Here is a 20484-nt window from a genome sequence, read left to right on the forward strand (position 1 = left end):
AAATTTTAATGGTGCTGGGGAAGGTAGAATGAAGCAGGTGGTACCCCACTGTTCAGTCAGAGTCTTTTAGAAAAACAGGAGTGTATTCGTCTTTTCTGTGCTCCGAAAAGAGCATTTTTCCACTGGCTCTCTTCCTTTCCCTGCTAAAGCAGGACATACTACTTATACGAAAAGAACTTTATAGGTCAGCAAAAGTCTGGTAGTTTACTTTACGTAAAATTGAAATAACACAAATATAAATTTATAGTTCAAACCAAAAATTACATGCACAAAAATTTTGCAAGTGTTTCAGTACTACAACATGGGGTTCCCAAAATCCTTCTGATGATAATGGAGACAATTGACAGTATCTTTCTCTGGGTTTATAAACTATGTTTCGCCTCACACCAGATGTTAAATGTGTACTTTACATGTACAACTGGGATAACTTTGAACATCTGAATCTTGGAAACAGATTAAAATATCAGGAAAATTTTCACTGCTCTTGGAGATTGGGATCTTAGGAATATATTGTAAACATTTCAGCCCAGTTGCTGTGCATAGCTGTCTTGGAATCCACAGCCCAGTTTTGGTACCCTAAAGCCATGTTTTTGGGGTGTTTCTTGACAACAGACAAAGATTTTTGAAAACAAAAAAATGACACTTATAGATAAATGCCTAGAGAATATACCATTAAAATTTGAGCAATTTGCTGCAGTTAGTTATTCAGATATCTGCTGCCAACAGTAATAAAATTTTGAAAAATACTTTTTTTTAAGTTTCTTAGTAACCTCCCATAAGCCCCTTAAGGCACACCGTAGACCACGTCTATTGCAAAAAGAATGAACTGATTACAACAATGGTTATTCTATAACTATAAGACATGATCTGAAGATGATGACACTGCCCAAAAGTGGTCGTTTTGAAATAAAAACAACTGACAAGTAGAAAATAAGTCTATTTTGTGTAAGTAAGGAATGCAGATAACTCTATGTGACAAGTACATCCAGCTGATACAGAAAGATCTGTTAAAGCAGTCAGTAATAAATATTCATCACTGATGCTACTTTAAAGTGCCCCACTCTAGACAACAAAATTAATGGAAACTGAGTAGCACACAATCTTTGTTGTTATATTTCATTATATCAAAAGGTAAATTCATTTTTGGGACTGAAAATCCCTTGAAGTAATTTTCTGATGCGGGAAGCTTTCATACAGATGTTTCTGTACTTCATGCACATCAACGTAAAGGTATGGCCTCCCAAATCTTTTGAACAGTTTTGTTATCAGAAGCAGACTGAAATTTAGCCGATTTCTTCCTTTGGGTTCACACTTATATTTAAAATAACAAACCCTTTCTGCAATTACACACATATCAATATTCTGAAAAAATGGTATGTTTATAGGCGGGAGCAAAATTTTAGGAATGGTTTCCAGATGGTTCTCACTAGCATTTGTAACATGAAAGTTTGTATGTTCCATCTATCCTACTATTTTTCAAATTAGAAGTCCTGAATACTATTTGCCTGTATCATTATGTGATTACATTGAATCATCATTGTAAGCATCAGTTTTATGCACTTCTGGTGCCACCAAAAACATTTCTATTGCAGCTGTAAAATCTGGCCACTTTGTTGCTTCATATTCTCTGCTATGAAAAGCACATATGATGAGTCAACATAAAGTAGCAGTGTGAACATAACAGTTTATGAAAGACAGTACCTTCACTTTTCATTAGAACACTACATTGCTATTTAAAGAAATACCTGCAAATTAATTTGTAAGCAATATGAAAGATTACATGAATTTACTGTAACTCACAAGTTTAAAACTGAGTCTGTAGTGAAACAGAACAGTAGACTGCATTCAGTTGACTGCTACCTTCAACTGAGACTTCATACAACAGTGCTACTATTAAGCATTACATTCAAGTACTAGTCAGTTTTACAAATCATTGAACTCCAGTTATGGTTCACATCCCTATATGCCATGAGCCTGTACAGCATTTAACATTTGTTCATAATAATCAGTATAAATGTTTGCTGTAGTGATCTGTTAACATACACCATGTGTCCAAAAGTATCTGGACACCTGGCTGAAAATGACTTAAAAGTTTGTGGTGCCCCCCATCGGTAATGCTGGAATTCAATATGGTGTTGGCCCACTCTTAGGCTTGATGACAGCTTCCACTCTCACAGGTGTATGTTCAATCAGGCACCCCATTCTTCATAGAGTGCTGCACTGAGGCGAGATATCGATGTTGGTCGGTGAGGCCTGGCATGAAGTTGGCGGTCGGCTTTCCAAAACATCCCAAAGGTGTTCTATAGCATTCAGGTCAGGACTCTGTGCAGGCCTGTCCATTACAGGGATGTTATTGTTGTGTAACCACTATGCCACTGGCAGTGCGTTATGAACAGCTGCTCGATCATGTTGAAAGATGCAATCGCCAACCCCGAATTGCTCTTCAAAGAGGGAAGCAAGGAGGTGTTTAAAACAGCAACGTACACCAGTGCTATGAAGTGCCACACAAAACAATGAGGGGTGCAAGCCCTCTTCATAAAATAATAACACTCCACCATCGGATCGCCACACTGTGTACCGTGATTCGTCACTCCACACAACACTTTTCCACTGTTCAATCAACCAATGTTTATACTTCTTACACCAAGCGAGGTGTCGTTTGGCATTTACCGGTGTGATGTGTGGCTTATGAGCAGCTGCTCAACCATGAAATCCAACTCACCTCCTGCCAAACTGTCACAGTATTTGCAGTGGATCCTAATGCAGTTTGGAATTCCTGTGTGATGGTCTGGATAGATGTCTGCCTATTACACATTATGACTCTCTTCAACTGTCGGTAGTCTCTGTCAGTTAACACACGAGGTCGGCCTGTACGCTTTGTGCTGTATATGACCCTTTACGTTTCTACTTCACTATCACATTGGAAACAGTAGACCTAGGGATGTTTAGGAGTGTGGAAATCTAACATACAGATGTATGATGCAAGTGATACCCAATCACCTGACCATGTTCGAAGTCCTTGAGTCCCGCAGAATGCCCCAGTCTGCTCTCTCACGATGTCTAATGACTACTGACATCACTGGTATGGAGTACTAGCAGTAGGTGGCAGCACAATGCACTAAATATGGAAAATGTATGTTTTTGAGGGTGTGTATGTCAGCAAGCCTATTCTGTTCACCTATTCTGTGCATCATCACTGGGAAACATACTTGAGAAACTGGCATACATATCTACTTTCTATACCATACAGTTAACTGACAACAATTATCACTTCAGCAACACTTTCATTTCTCTATTTGTGTGTTCCATTATATCCATTGTTTTGTAAGTGTGGTTATGACAGTGTCCTTGTGTCACACTGATCATTTCAGTCGGGTGCAAGAAGAAAAGCTAGCTGTCACATATTTGCATAAATTCATTCATTGAAGTTGGAAGCCTCCCACATTAAGCAGAATTTCACAGAAAGGAAGTGGCATCTCAAGTTATATTTGTTGAATAAGGCGGTGTACTGCTCGTGTTATAAATGGAGTCATCATGTATTTGCAATACCACAGAGTTTAAATATACAGTGTGGAGTGAATATTGACTTGGCTCATACTTCTTTATTACTATTGAACAAACTGGGGTACTATTCAATATCGGAGAGCCTTGGCAATATAGACGACTTAAAAAGGCGAAAATCAAGGTGGGCTCAGGTGTGAATTGAATTTCTGTTAGGGAGGGCATTGGACTAGGGTACTCTGTGCAGCTGTGTTTGCCACAATGCCAGGGTGGTGACGTGGATAACACATCTGCCTAGTAAGCATGAAACTTGGGTTAAAGTTCTCACCTTAGCACAAATTTTAATTCGTCACTTCAGCTTGTATTCTTATTCAATATAAAACTAAGACTCCATGTCTCTAGGAAAATGGTGGCCTGGAAATGTGTACAGGCACTTTTCTATAGTGAATATTGTTGTTTTTGATGAAGAGTATAATGATGGTGAGTCTTTATGGGTTGTACGACTGTAGGAGGATGCAAGATGACTTAGAAGAAATTTTAGTTGATGTGATGAATGGCAGCTAGCTATAAAAGTACCAAAGTGCTAGATAATACAGATAAGCAGAAAAAAACAAATCTGTAAAGCTTGAATACAGCATCAGTAGTGTGCTGCTTGACACAGTTCTGTTGATTTAATATATAGTTGTAATGTGGTAAAGTGAAATGAAATGGAACAAGCACATAAGGATTGTAGTAGAAAAGTCAAATGGGCAATATCAATATATTGGGAGAATTTTAGGAAAGGGGAACACATATAGGGCACAAGTTTGTAATTAAAATAATTTAACAACATAAATGCTTGGAAATTTTTTACAACTTTAAGAAAAGAAGAAAAACAAATTTATAATAATGTTATGGTGTTCTGATCATTCAATTTACAGAGATTTAAACTTTTAAAAAAGGTAGATTAACATGGAAATGAAATGTATGTTAGTGAAAAGTTTAATAAAAACTAGAAACATATCAACCCTGTCTCCACAACATGGAAGTCCACCTTCTCAAATCCTGTCCCATTTCTGTTATCAAGAAAGAAATACAGATAATTTTGTTTGACCTATACTGCTGCTGATGTTACAGCTGCGATTGTTTGAGTCACAAAATTAAATTGGTCACTTACAATATATGTATGTTTACCTGTGGGGGACCCTGAGACTGGTTTGCATACTGTCCTGGATAGCCCTGCGGTCCCTGCTGAGGATAAGCTCCTCGATACTGTTGTGGTCCGGACGTTGCTCCAGGTCCTGTAAGTGTAATTTCCAATAGAAGAAAGTATGAGTCACAGAGCAAGCAAGGAAACTAAATATGAGGAAGTTAGTGTATCCAGCTTTTAGTAAAAGTGTAATAATCTTACCTGAAGCTTCTCAGGAATGACAAGCAAAAATTAAAAGGAGAAGATTTAAAATAAGAAACTTCATACATATTAATCAGTACAAAGAAAAGACACAAAATACTATGCTTACGCTGGGGCATCGCTTGCTGAGATGGCATCATCTGACCTCTGTAGCCTCCCTGCTGCTGTGGGAAAGTCTGCAAAGGCCCTTGCGTATTTGGAGGCATCTCACCACTCGGTGTTGGTGAGGGACCACCAGGTCCACCAGGTCCACCTGGCTGCCCTGAAGGTGGTGGTCCATGCATGCCATGCTGTGGAGCACCTGGAGGCTATAGATATATTAAAAAATATTTCCTTACAACTCAACTCAGAAAAAGTAAGGTTTACTGTGTTGATGCTAAATGGACACTATCCTTCACGAAATGTAGCTGATAATACCATGCACATTTAACAATGTGTTTTATGGATGTGGCTTAGTCCTGCTTCTGAACAACATTGAATCCATACATATTATAAAAATGGATGTACATACATATGTATGTGTGTACATATCTTCCACCTCTACTATTAAACCACTGCGCCGATTTCAATCAAACTTGACACACTCATCACTTATTTTCTGGAGACAATCAGTGTAAGAGTAAGAATGATCTATCTATTATAGGGGTGGGGGTGGAGCAGCATGGCCCATGACGTGTGAGTATCCATACTCTATTCATCCAGTATTTGAGAATAAGAGCACTTAGTGACTTGCAACAAACTTAAAATAATTACAAATCTTTACAAAACTTTTTCTGATAACCCCTACAAAATGAAGAAAGGAAAAAAAGCTTGTCACTTGCTACAGTTTTGCTGTTCATGCAATAAAACTGCTGCATGAAACACGATATTTGATATGACATTATAAACACAGAGATGCATGAAAAACCGTCACATAATGCATGACATTTAAATTTATTACTTCTTTGCTTCTAACACTATTCGCAACACATTTTGCAGACAGTTGAATGTACCTATGAAAATTTATCACTGTACGACACAGTTCAAGAGATATGACATCATATACTGAGATGCGCGAAAAGCTGCTGCATCAAGCCTAATGTTTTAATTTATTATTTCTTTATTACTAATGTTATTCACAACACATTTTGCAAACAGTTTCTACATACATTGCTGAATGTACCTACAAAAATATATAGTATTACAACACAGAGTTTAGGAGATACACTGTCACAAATATCGAGCTGTGTGAAAATAAAACTGCAGGGAAAAATTTCTGAAGATACAGGTAAATACATGTACAAATACATATGAAATACATTTGACATGCATGTATGAGGGTAGTCTCAAAAATAAGGTCTCCTATTTTTTTTTTAATTACATATACCTGTTTATTTCTACAATGGTTTACATCAGTTTACAGCTTGAACACTTAGCTGTTTTTCAACATAATCACCATTTCTGTCGATGCATTTTTGTACACGCTGTGGCAGTTTTTGTACGCCCGTGTCATACCAGCTCGCCAATATGCTGTTCAGAAAGTTATGAACCTGTTCTTTCACCTTGTCGTCGGAGCTGAATCACTTTCTGGCCAAATGTTCTTTTAACTTACGGAACAGGTCAGGACTACAGGGTGCGTGGGTGATTATGTTCCACTGAAACTGTTGCAGGAGAGCAACGGTTTTCCAAGTGATGTGTGGGCGAGCGTTGTTATGGAGAATGTGTACGCCCTTGCTCAACATTCCTCTTCTCCAGTTCTGAATTGCCCGTTTGTGGTTTTTCTGAGTCTCACAGTGCATATCAGTGTTAATTGTGGTCACAGTGAGCATTAAGTCGACCAACAATACACCTTTCCAATCCCAAAAAATGGTTGTCATGACTTTACCAGCAGACTGTGTTTGTCTTAACTTCCGCAGCTTTGGCGAAGAAGGATGCCGCCACTGGCGTGATTGTTACTTGGTCTCAGATGTAAAGTGGTATGCCCAGGTTTCGTCACCCATGACAATCGAGTCCTCAAAGTTATCCTGTTCTCCTGCTCAGATGCGAGGCGATGAAGAAATGCGCAGGAAGCATCAACTCGTTGCCACACGTGGTCCTCAATCAGCATGCATGGCACCCACCTTGTGCACACCTTCCGGTGGTTCAATGTTTCTGTTAAAAATCTGTGAGCAGTGCTTCAGGAAAGCTCAGGAACCAACGTGCAGAGATCATCCAGGGTGATCCACCGATCTTCACGCATGCTTTTCTCAACCTTCAACACTCTCCCCTCAGAAATTGATGGTCTCCTGCTCCTTTGTTCGTAGTGATTTTCGGTCTGACCAGCTGCAAACTATCTATATCACTTATGAACATTTTTGACATCCATGTACGACTCACCATACACTTCCGTCAATTGGCGATGGCTTTCAATTGGCGCAGTGCCCTTTGCGTTCAAAAACCGAATAACTGCATGCAATTCGCACTTGGCGGTAGCATCCAACAGGAGCTCCATTCTCAATGGCTGCCTAGCCAAGACCGAGTGCCTCAGTGCGGTGTGCGCATGTTTACTCACAGCGCGTGAAGCACTCTTCATAGCAGTGTGACCAACTGCCACACAAACAGAGTTCTGTACTTCTAAAAAAATTGGAGACCTTACTTTTGGGATTACCCTCATAGGCGAACAATGGCATGGGTAGAAAGCTCAACCTAAAACCAAGGAATGATTTCAGCCAAATTTGGTACACAGACTAGTTACAATGTGGAAAGAAATACAATGGTAGTGAGAACCAATAGCACCCTACTGGGGTGGGGGTGACAACGAGGAGAAAGAAGAGCAAAGGGTGGACACACATAGAGAAAGGAGGAAATAAACAGAGAGGGGAGTGGGTAAAGGACAGAGAAAGGGGAGAGGAGGACATGGAAAGAGAAAGGGGAGAGGAGATGGACAGAGAGAGACGAGAGGAGAAGATAGACAGAGAGAGGAGTAGGAGGAAATGTACAGAGGGGTAGGAGGACACGGACAAAGGGGGGACAAGCAGATGGACAGAGAGAGGGGTAGGAGGAGATTGACAGAGTCATGGGTAGGAGGAGATGGACAGAAAGGTAGGTGAAGGAGATGGACATAGAGGGGGAGTGGGGGAGATGGACAGAGGGAGGAGGAAGGAGGTGATTGGAATAAATACATATTCGAGCAACATTGGGTACTCAGCATGTGTCAAATAGGCAGAAAGAAGAAGTCTAAGAACATTATATGAAAAATGAGTATGTGCTGTCCAATATATCTGCAACAATGTAATAAAAACCACATATAACAAAATGCTTGTATCATCCAATGGAAATGCAGTCATATATCTATTTTGGTCCTGACTCATGTTTTCCAGTTGTTGTCTTATCACTAAACACCTCTTTCACTCCATTTATGAAATATTTGAGAAGTTTCCATACAGTATATCTGAAAAACATTGTAGCAAGTGATCAGTAAATGAGCCACAACTGGTATCAAAATGTGTAACAAAAATCAAGATAACCATTTACAAACTGCCCTTTAGACAACACAAAAGTAAGTATCCTCCCAACATCATGTAACAACCAATCGAATAAGTCAAATCAGTCAGCATAACTTGTGAAAATGGCTTACATATAGTGTCAATGATTTATGCATCTTGCTGCAAAAAACTGTTCTGGAACTCACTTTCAATACTACTTCACGTTGACTGATTCTATAGTAACAAACAAGTACAAAAACGGAATGAATAAGGACAAAACATATAAACTTAGCTATATTTCATAACTATGTGTATTCATCTGTTGCACTAATACATTTCTGTACTGCATACACAACATTGTTTCTACTACCTCTTGTTTTGTACAGACCCACTAAGGACCATGACGTTCAACCAGCGTGTTTGGAGTGGTTTTGATATTCATTCAGCAGCTGCACATTCTCTCTGTGTTGTTCCATCCCTTCCTTCGTCCAGAGCACAACTGTCTTCTTTCCTGGTAATTAGCCCTGAACTTCCTGAACTTCACTTGCTTGAGCATTCTCCCACAAGATGTCCAGTCTTTTAAGTCTCTGTCTGCACTTCCCAATTCCTGCAGATTTTTATTACTTCCATCAACCATGGTAACTCAATCTTCCACTTTTGCCAGTATGCGAGAAGCCGACTGGTTAACCTGCTGGGACGCATAATGTAGACACGTCCATGTAAGTTGAGACATCTCTTTCTTGTCATGTCCACAATCTTTACACAGTATTTGTAGAGCTCCTGGACTGGTCAACCTTTATGTAAGGTACATCAAAAAGAATAATTCAATTTGGCATGACTATATTTCTGAAGCTAATAAACATATACAATGAATTTTGTTTTTTGATGAGCAGGCAACTCAAAATCTTTTTTTCACATCTTTTCATAGGTGTTCAATATGCCTCCCTTGAGATGCATGGTATATGTCAATTCGGTATTCAAATTGTTCACGCAATGCAGTGAGCATGTCTTTAGTTACAGCTTTCACAATTGCTGTTATGCAATGTCTCAGTACATTCATTGTTGTTGGTAATGGAGAGACAGAGAGTCTTTTCATTTGGTCGAGTGCGACTGATCCATCGTTCAGTAATCCTTCGATTTAAAAATTCCCCACTTCCAGATTCCAGTGTGGTGGTGCCCTATCTTGTTAGTAAATAAAGTCTTTCGAATCAGTCTCAAACTATTGGAAAATAAAGTTCTCAAGCATATTGAGATATGTGCTTCCTTTAGCAGTGTTCTCGGCAAAGAAAAATGGACCACACACTTTTTCCTGTGAAACTGCACAAAACATTAAATTTTGGAGAGTCGCTCTCATACTGTACAGCTTCATGTAGTCGTTCTGTAACCCATATTCTCACATTATGATGGTTCACCTTTCCATTTAAATGGAATGTTGCCTCGTCACTAAACTAAGCATGGAAAAACTGTCACCTTCCATCTTTTGAAGAATGAAATTAAGGAACTGCACACATTGTTGTTTGTGAACTTCAAGAAGAGCTTGCAGTAGCTGAATTTTGTATCGTTTCATGTGTATATGTTGATGCAACACACGCCAGACTGACATCAGGGGCATGTTGATCTGTCGAGCTGCACGGTAAACGAATTTCTGCAGACTTCTTTTGAAATTATGACAGATGCATTCGATGTCTGTGTCAGATACTTGCGGACGACCTGGCAGTTTCCTTTACACAAACAACCTATTTCTCGGACTTGTTCATCCCATCGTCTAATGTTCATTGCCGTAGGAGGATCCACACCATGCTTAGTATGAAAGTCATGTTGAACAGTTATTACTGACCCGAACTGTGCAAAATGTAGAAAACAAAATGCTTTCTGTTGTCCCAACATTATTTTTACTTGAACTGAAGTGGGCGCACACTGCTCCTACCTAGTGGAAACCATGTAAAACTGAGAGTTTGCTCTTTCCAATAGTACATTTTTCACACACATACCTCAAATAACATAACTGTTACGATTTTTTTTAAAAATCGGATGCTTCTTTTTTATTCACCTTCTATTTGTTGTCTTCTCTGACTAGTCCCAGTATCTCTTTCTCTCCTGGATTTCAAGTATATCTGTGAGACCCTCCCAGTTCACTACTACACAGTCTGGAACATACAGGGTTTCATGGTGGATACCATAGTGCTTCATTTTTATGTTGCAAGAGAGAGACTTTCTTAGTTATAAGTGCTCTTATTCAGCTGTTAGGCCCGTTACAGCTTGTTTGCTTATGTTGATAAAGTTATTCTTTTGAAAAGACTGGGGTCCAGCCATTCTCCCACGTATTTAAATATGCTGATTTTTGCCTTCTGCCTGCTTCAAGTGCAGTGTGCAAGGACATTCACTGCTGTTAGTGATGTATTTTGTCTTTTTAAAGTGACATATTTAGTCCCACCTTTGCTGCTTGTTGTCTACTAAAATTGAGCTGGCTCGCTGAAGTTCTATTGAATTAAAGTGATGTGGCAGGTCATCAGCAAATTCAAGGAAATCAACATTGAGTCCACTGCACTTGTGCCTGAGAGAGATACTACTGGCAAGTCTCTATCTAAATAACTCCTTGTTATCACTCTCTTATTATCTTCTCCAGTGCATGATTAAAGAGAAGAGGTGAGACACCATCTCCCTGTATTGATTTAAAAACTTCTTGAATGTGTTCCTCTGAACTCTACTTGTGATATGGTGTTGTCTTGTGGATAAGATTAAGGGGCCTTCTGATTCAGTCATAGGTTTTACACAATCTTCATGAGAGTCATACAATTCTTCAAATCAATTCATCTTGGATTTTCTGTGGAAACCTGTATAACCTTACAATTTATTACTGACTGGCAATAATCTTTTTGTGGTTGGGATTCATCCTTTGACGTGGCCATAGAAAAAAGCTGTACTTTTCCAAATCATGTCTGTAATGTTTTTTGATACACGTATGAAATCCAGTATTACGACACCTGCATTGTGTTTACTCTATAACTGGAGCCAAAATTTTCCTTCGTGTTTTTCATTCTATGATTTCCAGTGCTTCCGTAATCACCATTTTGTTTAGAGCTATTCATTTTGTTGCATAAAAAGCTTCTGTGTGAAATGCTGTAGTGTAGTGTCTAAGTTTAGCATTGAGGGATACTGATTTCTTATTAAATACGTTCTTAGTCAGGTAATAAGCTGTTTTCATCTTACTGACTCTTGCCTTAATGGCTTCTTTATCCAAAGCATACAGTTCAGTTACTTTTCCTAGCTCCTCTCGGTGGCACCCTCATGTTGACGTGTTCAGATTGTTGGAAGCAGTTTTTCTGGGCACAAACAGGTTCCAGTCTGCACAAACTAGTGTATAGGGGCGGAAGTGGCATGAGCACTGGCATGTGCATCTTCCTCCCTGTCTCTTAGAGCAGATGGACAACCCTGGCACCGTGAAGGCAGGGCTCATGTTGACGTTGGACCTGGCACTAGAGGTCATGGGCTGGGGAGCTGCAGTGTCCTGAGGTACTGTAGACAGCAACAGCAGGAGGCTGGCAGGTACCAGCGGCAGGCATTGATCACAGTGTAGGCAGTGCTGGCATCACTGGAGGAGGTGCGGCATCAGTAGAGGAGGTGTCTGTCAGTGCACTGATGAAGCTGTGCCCCCACTCCCTGCCGCCTCCGCAAGAGCAGGGATGGCAAGGTTGCCGTGAGACCAAGCTGTGTCACCCACATGTGGCTGGGCCAGCCACTTCTGGAGCAGCTGGAGACCAAGCCGGGATGGTGGGTGGTTACAGACTGAGTGGTGTGCTGCCCACAGTGAATGGCGGCAGCAGACGGGACAGTCAAGGCACTGCCAGTGTTTTGTTCTATTAAAGGCTTGCCTTTAATGGTGGTTTTGGAGAATGGTCCTCAATTGAAGAGTTTGTGCAAGATGGGGTACCTCAAAAATCCACGAAAAACTGTTTATTGCACCTATACATGCAATAAAATTAGTTGCATCTTTGATGTAAGAATGAAATAGATCTGCTGGAAACTGATGGTAATACATGTAATTAAAACTTTACTACCTCTTGCATCTGAGGCACCTCTAGGCTGTACCTCCCTCTTGCCCAAAATGATTCAGCAGTTGCTCAGGGGGGAGAAGCACATTCTGACTTTTGCACATGTTGCTTTGCTTTCTCCAGCAGCTAGTTGGAGAAATTGCAGTGGATGATAGTGATGTAAGTGAAGCCTATGCAGACTCAGGCAGTGAATTTATACCCAGTAATGATACTGAATGTTCACAGGAAAATATAAAGGTGAGTCATCAAAGTGGTTGAAATCAATTTAGAAATCTAATGAAGCAGAAAAGGAACCTGAGGAAGCTGAAATGTGCTGGACGTGAATGATATACAAGTGTCACAGGAAAAGTTATACCAAGCAGGAAGCCTGCTCAAGACTGCAAGTGCAAGGGAAACTGCTTCTCAATACTTATGGATGATGAGAAAAGTGACATCTTGACATATTCTTGTGAAACAGAAACTCAAGGACAACAAGATTCATACTTAAGTGGACTAATAATGGTACATAGGAGTGTGAGGCACACTAGGGACAGGGGCTTGTCGAGCTTACAGTTTTGAGTATAAGGTATATGTGAAATGCAACACTTTCAGAAATGTAAGTCTATTTGTATGTTGCTATGCAAAGTAGTGGAATTTCACACTATACTGTTTCTTTATAGGTTAGGATGGGAACAAAGGAATTTATGCTATGCAAGGCAGGATTCAGTTTAGTATATGGGATCAGCAAAAAGCATATAGTGCACATTGTAAACATTACACCTCCACAGGACAAGAGCAGGAAACTTGAAACCAGGCCCAGTGCCATCCCAGAAATCATCAGACAACAGATAAACGGTCAAATTAAAATTGCAAATATGTCATGGACTGGCCACTGACAGAGGCCCTTACATTCTTCTCAGTTCTTACAGAATGACTCCAGTTGAGGTAAAGAGCCCGGTTGAACTCTTGCATGGATTGCAGCAGCGAATGCTTCTCCATGTCTTGCACCCAGGCAGTGGTCCTGCAGTGGCACTGATGTAATGATCTGTGACACAATCTCCTGTTAAGGCCCGAGCGTTCAGATGCCACCTGCTTTGGAATCTGGGCACCATCCACAAATAGCACGTGTTTCTTCATGGTGTTCATTGATGAGTGTCTTGGGGCACACAACTCCAATCACTTGCACCCTTGGGTGGGCACTGACACCCTCCCAGCAGACAGCCATGCTAATGCCTCTTCCACTGCTCAATTGCTCCAGAGGTGGCCCAGCCACAAAAGGGTGACACAGCTCGGCCTCACAATACCCTTTGCCATGCCTGTTCCTGTGAAAGCGGGCTAGGGCTTGGCTTCATGTACACCAACAAGGACCTCCTCCAATGAGGCGCACTTCTCCTCCAGCAACACCAGGACTGTCTACACTGTGGACAGTACCTGCTGCTCTCCTGCCAGCACTACATTACTCTGGCCTCTGCAGCTCCCCAGCTCATGGCCTCAAGCACAGGTTCCAATGTCAACATGACCCCTGCCTGCAGGTTGCCAAGGTTGTCTGACTACTCTCAGGAAGGGGGAGGATGGCACTCATACCAGTGCTCACATCACTTCTAACCCTACATGCTAGTTCGTGTAGACCAGGACCCGTGCATGCTCAGAAAAACTGCTTCTGACACTACGGACATGTCAACCATCAGAACATCAAAGAGGAGCTTGCCAGACCCTCCCCTCCCCTTTTTTAAGGAAGGAGGAGTGTACTAACCCACACATTACTACACATCTGCCACCACTGCCATTCACCTGTTCAGTGACTCCTGCCACCTTCACAGAGATCACCAACTGTGGATGGCACCTCAATCACGTGCAACAGGAAGTCAACAGTCCGTGGCAGTCAAATATCCTTTATATTGTAAAGAATCAACTCTGTCCAACTTACTTTGTATCTGTACTGAACTATCTAAGTTGTGCTGTCACACTGTGACAAATAAGTAGTCGTTGGCCTCTCATAACCGTGTTTCTTATTGTGTTTGGCATTAGAACAACAACCATCTCATCAGCTATGGCTGCAGTCCAGATATCCATTAGATAAATTTTCTCCTTTTGCAGAAATGTGATTCTGCCATAGTATCAAGCACAAACCTTAACTCTTTTGTCCTCTTCAACTTACTGTACAAGCTGTTTGTAACCACAATATACACAGTATAAAAGGACTTCAAATCTAGAAAAAAAAAATCAGATTGTGTATGACCAGGAAGAAGCCATGCGTAGTAAAGTTACAACCCAGCTTTTAACATTGCCTTGAATAAAGGTTTGTGGTCATCATTTATACAATGTTACGACAACAGCAAGGGAAATCCTTGGCATCATGAGTCATGGCTGGCATAGTAATGGCAAGATGTGCACATAACATACAAATGAAACAGTACAAAGGAAAAAACAATCTTCAAATAATTACAAGACATACAAGAGATGAAATTTATCAAACATGTGGTAGCCAAATTAGGGTTATTACAGAAGGAATAAAATAACAAGAACTATATAAAGGTTATAAATGTCAGATAGAGAGAAGGAAACATGGACTGGATAAGGCAAGAAGAAGAAAGGATGAAGAAATTATGTACATATCAAGAAAAACAATGCCAAAAGATTTTATGATAACCATCAACATCTTCAAAACTGGGAATTTCATTTAATGGTATCATCAGGAATAAATTCCGTCAACTCTTAATGCAATTAATTGAGAAATTGTATCCATCAGTGCTGTGAAAGTAATTACAGCACTGTACAACATGGAATACTTGAATACAAACCCTCAGGGTATTGGAATGAAGATATACCATCACAACACAATATCCTAGCTGACTAAATTCTTCAGTGGTTTAACAATCATCAGGCAATTGTCAACTGATTGGTTTACAAGCACAATCATTTCTATCTTTAAGGGCGAGGGAAAGCCAATAGGAAAATTCTAATTACCATTAATTCATTTATAGGAGATCCGAAGGATCATTGCACACAGTTGTCTTTCGAAGTTATACGGCTTTAACTGATACTGTTGCTCTCAATCATCCATTGACTATGCACTACTGGCAGCAGTATGGTATTTTATGTATCTGTATACAGAAACAATGGTCTACAGATTGTGTCTTTGACTCGTAATTACGATGTTCTGAGTCCCGGGTTCGATCCCAACCACTGCGTAAATTCTGAATAAAAGCCTTCGGCTACAGTGGCCAAAGACTTCTGGTATAAGTAGTTACCTTCATTCTGCCATGGCATTGTCAAGAGGGCAAAGGAGCTGTGAAGAGTTTCACAGTAACCTCCTGCCCTTTGGTTACGAAAGCACAGACTAAAGGCAGAGGAGTCAGCAATTACCAATGGCATGAGGATGTTGAAGGAAAAAAGATAAGGATTTTTGGTCAGATGAATATAGGGTAATACCAACAGCAGCAGAATATCGTACAATGCGGGACTGGTCACCGTTTGCCACACTTCACATGTGCCAAATGTGCAGGCCAAGGCTTGGTCTGTCTCGGCTTTGCTTGGTCCTTGTCCAAGTACCCACTGCAGCATGACATTTGATACTGGCGATAAATGTGAACAAGGGAACAATGATGGAGGTAACATTAGACATTTTATATCATAAGGTGTATTGTAAGCTGAGTAGCTTAGACACAAAGCCCCATAACTGCACGATAAGTAACACTGAGATAATCACAAAACACTTGTCCCATCCAAACTACAGTGCATTGACAGCAAGAATGTTACTGTTGTGTACAAATTTGTTAAAGTGCAGCCAACCTACAGCCAAATGAGAAAAATATCCATTCTAATCGTAACAGGCTTTGAATGTTCAGATTTGTAAGTCTGATGTCTGTTCACGTGTTTTGCATCCAGACATGGCAGGGCGACAGCAACGCCTATTGGGCATTTCGCGGGCTTTACACCCGAAGACAACATGCAGTTAGCTGCTTTTGACTCCAAAAAAGATTTTTGACAGCCATTTTCGACGGGTTATTGCCGGTTTTACAACCTGAAACATATTCCATCATGTAGGCACTGAAAAAAATCTATACAGCCGTGTAACCATCTTAAGATGGACATAAAATGAATTTAGCGGCTTTTTCATCTGGGCTACTCAGATGTACATTTTTTATGAGTTTTTCCTTTCTGTAATAGCATTTTTTACTATAGGTTCTGGAGATCCCCTTATCATCGGAGCACAAAACACTGATGACAATGAACCAGATCATACTGAAACAGATATTGTGCCTGAAAATGATGTGCTAGATGTTGCTGATATAGAGTGACATCTTAATTTTAGGAAATTAATGCCTAAGAAAGATATATGGTGAAGGAAAAGAGGACTCACTTATGTATCTCCATTTATCGAATGGTACAAATGTTACTCTGAACCAGTTGATAGCCTTGAGACTCCCTCCCCATTTTTAAAAAAATATTTCACTGATGTACTTGCACAGAAATGTGTGGCATGCACAAACATTTATGCAGTTCACAGAAGTGTAGGTAATTTTTCTCCTAAGACAGAAAAAGAAATACTTTTACTTACAGGAATTCAAATTCTGATGGAAAATTTGAGATACCCCAGGATTAGATGTTGCTGGAAGTTGCAGTTATGTACTTCCCAAATAGCAGACACTATGTCAGTTAACCATTTCCTAAAATTGAGACAGAATTTCCACTGTGTTGGCATAAAATGTGATCCTGATAAAAATAATTAATTCTGGAAAGTCAGACCAATATACAATTCCATAGGAGAATGGTTGCAGAGTTCACCAATAGAAGAACATCTTAATGTCGATGGGCAAATGGTGCCTTTCAAGGGATAACTGAATGTAAAATAGTATATGAAGGGCGAACCAAAACATGGGGAATAAAAATATTTGCACTCTGTGGAAAAAATGGTAAAATGTTTGATTTTATAATATATCAAGGCTCGACGACAGAACTTGATCCAACAACATTAAAAAGTTTTGGTCTTGGTGCATTAGTAGTGGTGAAATTAGCAGAAAGAATCAATCAAACAAATGTGCTTCTCATTTTCAATAATTATTTATCAAATTATAGTCTCCTGCAGTACTTGAGAATAAGAGTATGTATGCAATACGTATGGTGTCCCAAAATTGCTTCAAGAACCCACCATTTTCAAGTGACAAAGATGATGAAGAAATGTGCTAGAGGCTCCGCTGAGGAACTGATAAGTTAAGACGGAGAAGTTACAGTAACAAAATGGTATGCCAATAAGCCAGTGGTAATGGCATCAAATTTTGTGGGAATTGGAAACAAAGATGTGTGTAAAAGATGGGATAAAACTGCAAAGAAATTTGTTGAAATTGACCAGCCAGAAGTTATTCAAGTTTACAATCAACATACGGGATGGGGCGACAATGTGGATTTTCTAATTACAATTTACTGCACATTAATCAGACTGCAAAAGTGGACGCTTCACATGTTTGCTCATGCAGTTGATATTGCATGTGTAAATGCATGGATTGATTACAAGAGAAGTGCATCAGAAATACGGGTTCCTAAAAATAAGACCCTTGATTTGCTTCTCTATAGGGTAAGTGTGACCAAAATACTGACAAAAATAGATAAGCCAGCTGACAGGAAAAGGGATGTCCCACTGGAGCGAGTCCAATGTCATCTCTGAGTACTTCAAAATGGGCCAATCTGGAATTTTTTACAGAAGCTGATATTTGTTTGGACAAGGTTTGGCCTCTTCCAGTGGTCAGCGACAAATATCATTTGAAAGGTGCAAGAAACTGGGTTGCAAAGGCAAAACCAAATTTTATTGTGTAAAATGTAACATTCACTTATGTCTGGGTAGCAAAAAAATTGTTTCTTTAATTATCATTATTAAGTAAGCTTTGTGTAATTTATGTATTTTGGTGAAATAAAAAGGAGAGAGATAAAAAGAAATTAAAAGACTGGGTGTGGCGGTGAAATGACGGCTGTATAGTGCTGGAATGGGAATAGGGAGGGGACTGGATGGGTGAAGACAGTGACTAACGAAGGTTGAGCCCAGGAGGGTTACAGGAACAAAGGATATATTGCAGGGAAAGTTCCCACCTGCACAATTCACAAAAGCTGATGTTGGTGGGAAGGATTCATAGGGCACAGGCTGTGAAGCAGTCATTGAGATGAGGGATATTATGTTTGGGATGCGTGTTCAGCAACAGGGTGGTCCACTTCTTTTTTGGCCACAGTTTGTCGGTGGCCGTACATGCGGACAGACAGCTTGTTGGTTGTCATGCCCACATAGAATGCAGCACAGTGGTTGCAGCTTAGCTTGTAAATCACATGACTGGTTTCACAGGTAGCCTTGCCTTTGATGGGATAGGTGATGCTAGTGACCGGACTGGAGTAGGAGGTGGTAGGAGGATGTATGGGACAGTTCTTGCATCTAGGTCTATTACAGGGGTATGCGCCATGATGTAAGGGATTGGGAGCAGGGGTTGTGATGGACGAGTATATTGTGTAGGTTTGGTGGATGGCGGAATACCACGGTAGGAGGGGTGGGAAGGATAGTGGGCAGGACATTTCTCATTTCAGGGCACGGCGGAGGTAATCGAAACCCTGGAAGATAATCTAATGCAGTTGCTCCAGTCCCGGATGGTACTGAGTTACGAGAGGAATGCTCCTCTGTGGCCGGACTGTGGGACTTTGGGAGGTGGTGGGAGACTGGAAAGATAAGGGATGGGAGATTTGTTTTTGTACAAGGATGGGATAATAATTACGGCCAATGAAGGCTTCAGTGAGACCCTCAGTATATTTTGAGAGGGACTGCTCGTCACTGCAGAAGCGATGACCACGGGTGGCTATGCTATACGGAAAGGACTTCTCGATATGGAATGGGTGGCAGCTGTCGAAGTAGAGCTATTACTGGTGGTTAGTAGGTTTGATATGGATGGAGGTACTGATGTAGCCATCTCTGAGGTGAAGGTCAACATCTAGGAAGGTGGCTTGTTTGGCTGAATAGGACCAGGTGAAGCAAATGGGGGAGAAGTTGTTGAGGTTCTGGAGGAATGTGAATAAGGTGTCCTCACCTTCAATCCAGATAGCAAAGATGTCATCAATGAATCTGAACCAGGTGAGTGGTTTAGGATTCTGGGTTTTTAGGAAGGATTTCTCTAGATGGCCCATGAATAGGTTAGCACAGGATGGTGCCCTGGAATAGGTTAGCACAGGATGGTGCTATGCGGGTGCCCATAGCTGTACTGTGGATTTGTTTGTAGGTAATGCCTTTCTGCTACTTACACCCTCCCCGCCACCTTCTCTCCTGCCCTCCGCCTAAACTGCAACACTTCACTGTACGCCACTCCCACCATACTATCCCTCCCCCTCCCCATCCCAGCCCCCTCCTTACCCCCACCCAGTCGCCACTCTCATCATGCACTGGTGCTGCTACTCGCAGTGGTGTTTCAGCTCTCTGAGACTGCAGACATCTGTGCAAGTTACGTTTGCGAGCGCGCGCGCGTGGGTGTGGGTGTGTCCACTGCTGACAAAGGCCTTAATGGCCGAAAGCTATAATTGTGTGACATTACCTCCAGCATGGATAAAGCAGTGGTCCATAGCCTTCACTCAATGACAGAAAACAGCAGAGTTTGCGTAGAGCTGCCAGTGCTAACACACAAGAAATCCTGCGTGAAATGACTGTAGAAATCAGTAGGACATACGATGAATGTATCCATTAGGACAGTGCATCAAAATTTGGCGTTAATGTGCTATGGCAGCAGATGACTCATGTGAGTGCTTTTGCCAACAGCATGACATTGCCTGCAACATTTCTTCTGGGCTCGTAACTGTATCGGTTGGATCCAAGATGAGTGGAAAACCATGGCCTGGGCAGATAAGACCCAATTTCAGTTGGTATGTAGTGGTAGGATTCAAGCATGGTGGAGATCCTATGAAGCTGTGGAACCAAACTTTCAACAGGCGCTTTGCAAGCTGGTGGTGGCACCATAATGGTGTAGGCTGTGCTTACTTAGAATGGACTGGGTCCTCTAGTCAAAATGAACTTATCATTGGCTGGGAAAGGTTATGTTCAGCTACTTAGAGACCTTTTGCAGCCAAACAATAATGGAATATTTGTGGATGGCAATAC

General features: G+C 40.9%; 1 protein-coding gene across 3 annotated transcripts in view; it reads right to left on the reverse strand.

The window, feature by feature from the left end:
• Positions 1–20484, reverse strand: part of LOC126336793 (trithorax group protein osa-like) — a 77411-nt gene that overhangs the window by 25476 nt on the left and 31451 nt on the right. For 2 of the 3 annotated variants that reach the window (XM_050000815.1, XM_050000816.1), the window contains exons 4-5: positions 5001–5199; positions 4675–4781 (exon numbers count right to left, since the gene is read on the reverse strand). In XM_050000815.1, the coding sequence (XP_049856772.1) occupies positions 4675–4781; positions 5001–5199 (306 nt within the window). The remainder of the gene's footprint in view (positions 1–4674; positions 4782–5000; positions 5200–20484) is intronic. The other variant, XM_050000817.1, reaches the window with a different exon arrangement.

The sequence above is a fragment of the Schistocerca gregaria genome, chromosome 2 (assembly GCF_023897955.1).
Source record: "Schistocerca gregaria isolate iqSchGreg1 chromosome 2, iqSchGreg1.2, whole genome shotgun sequence".
In the NCBI taxonomy this organism is placed as follows: Eukaryota; Metazoa; Arthropoda; class Insecta; order Orthoptera; family Acrididae; genus Schistocerca; species Schistocerca gregaria.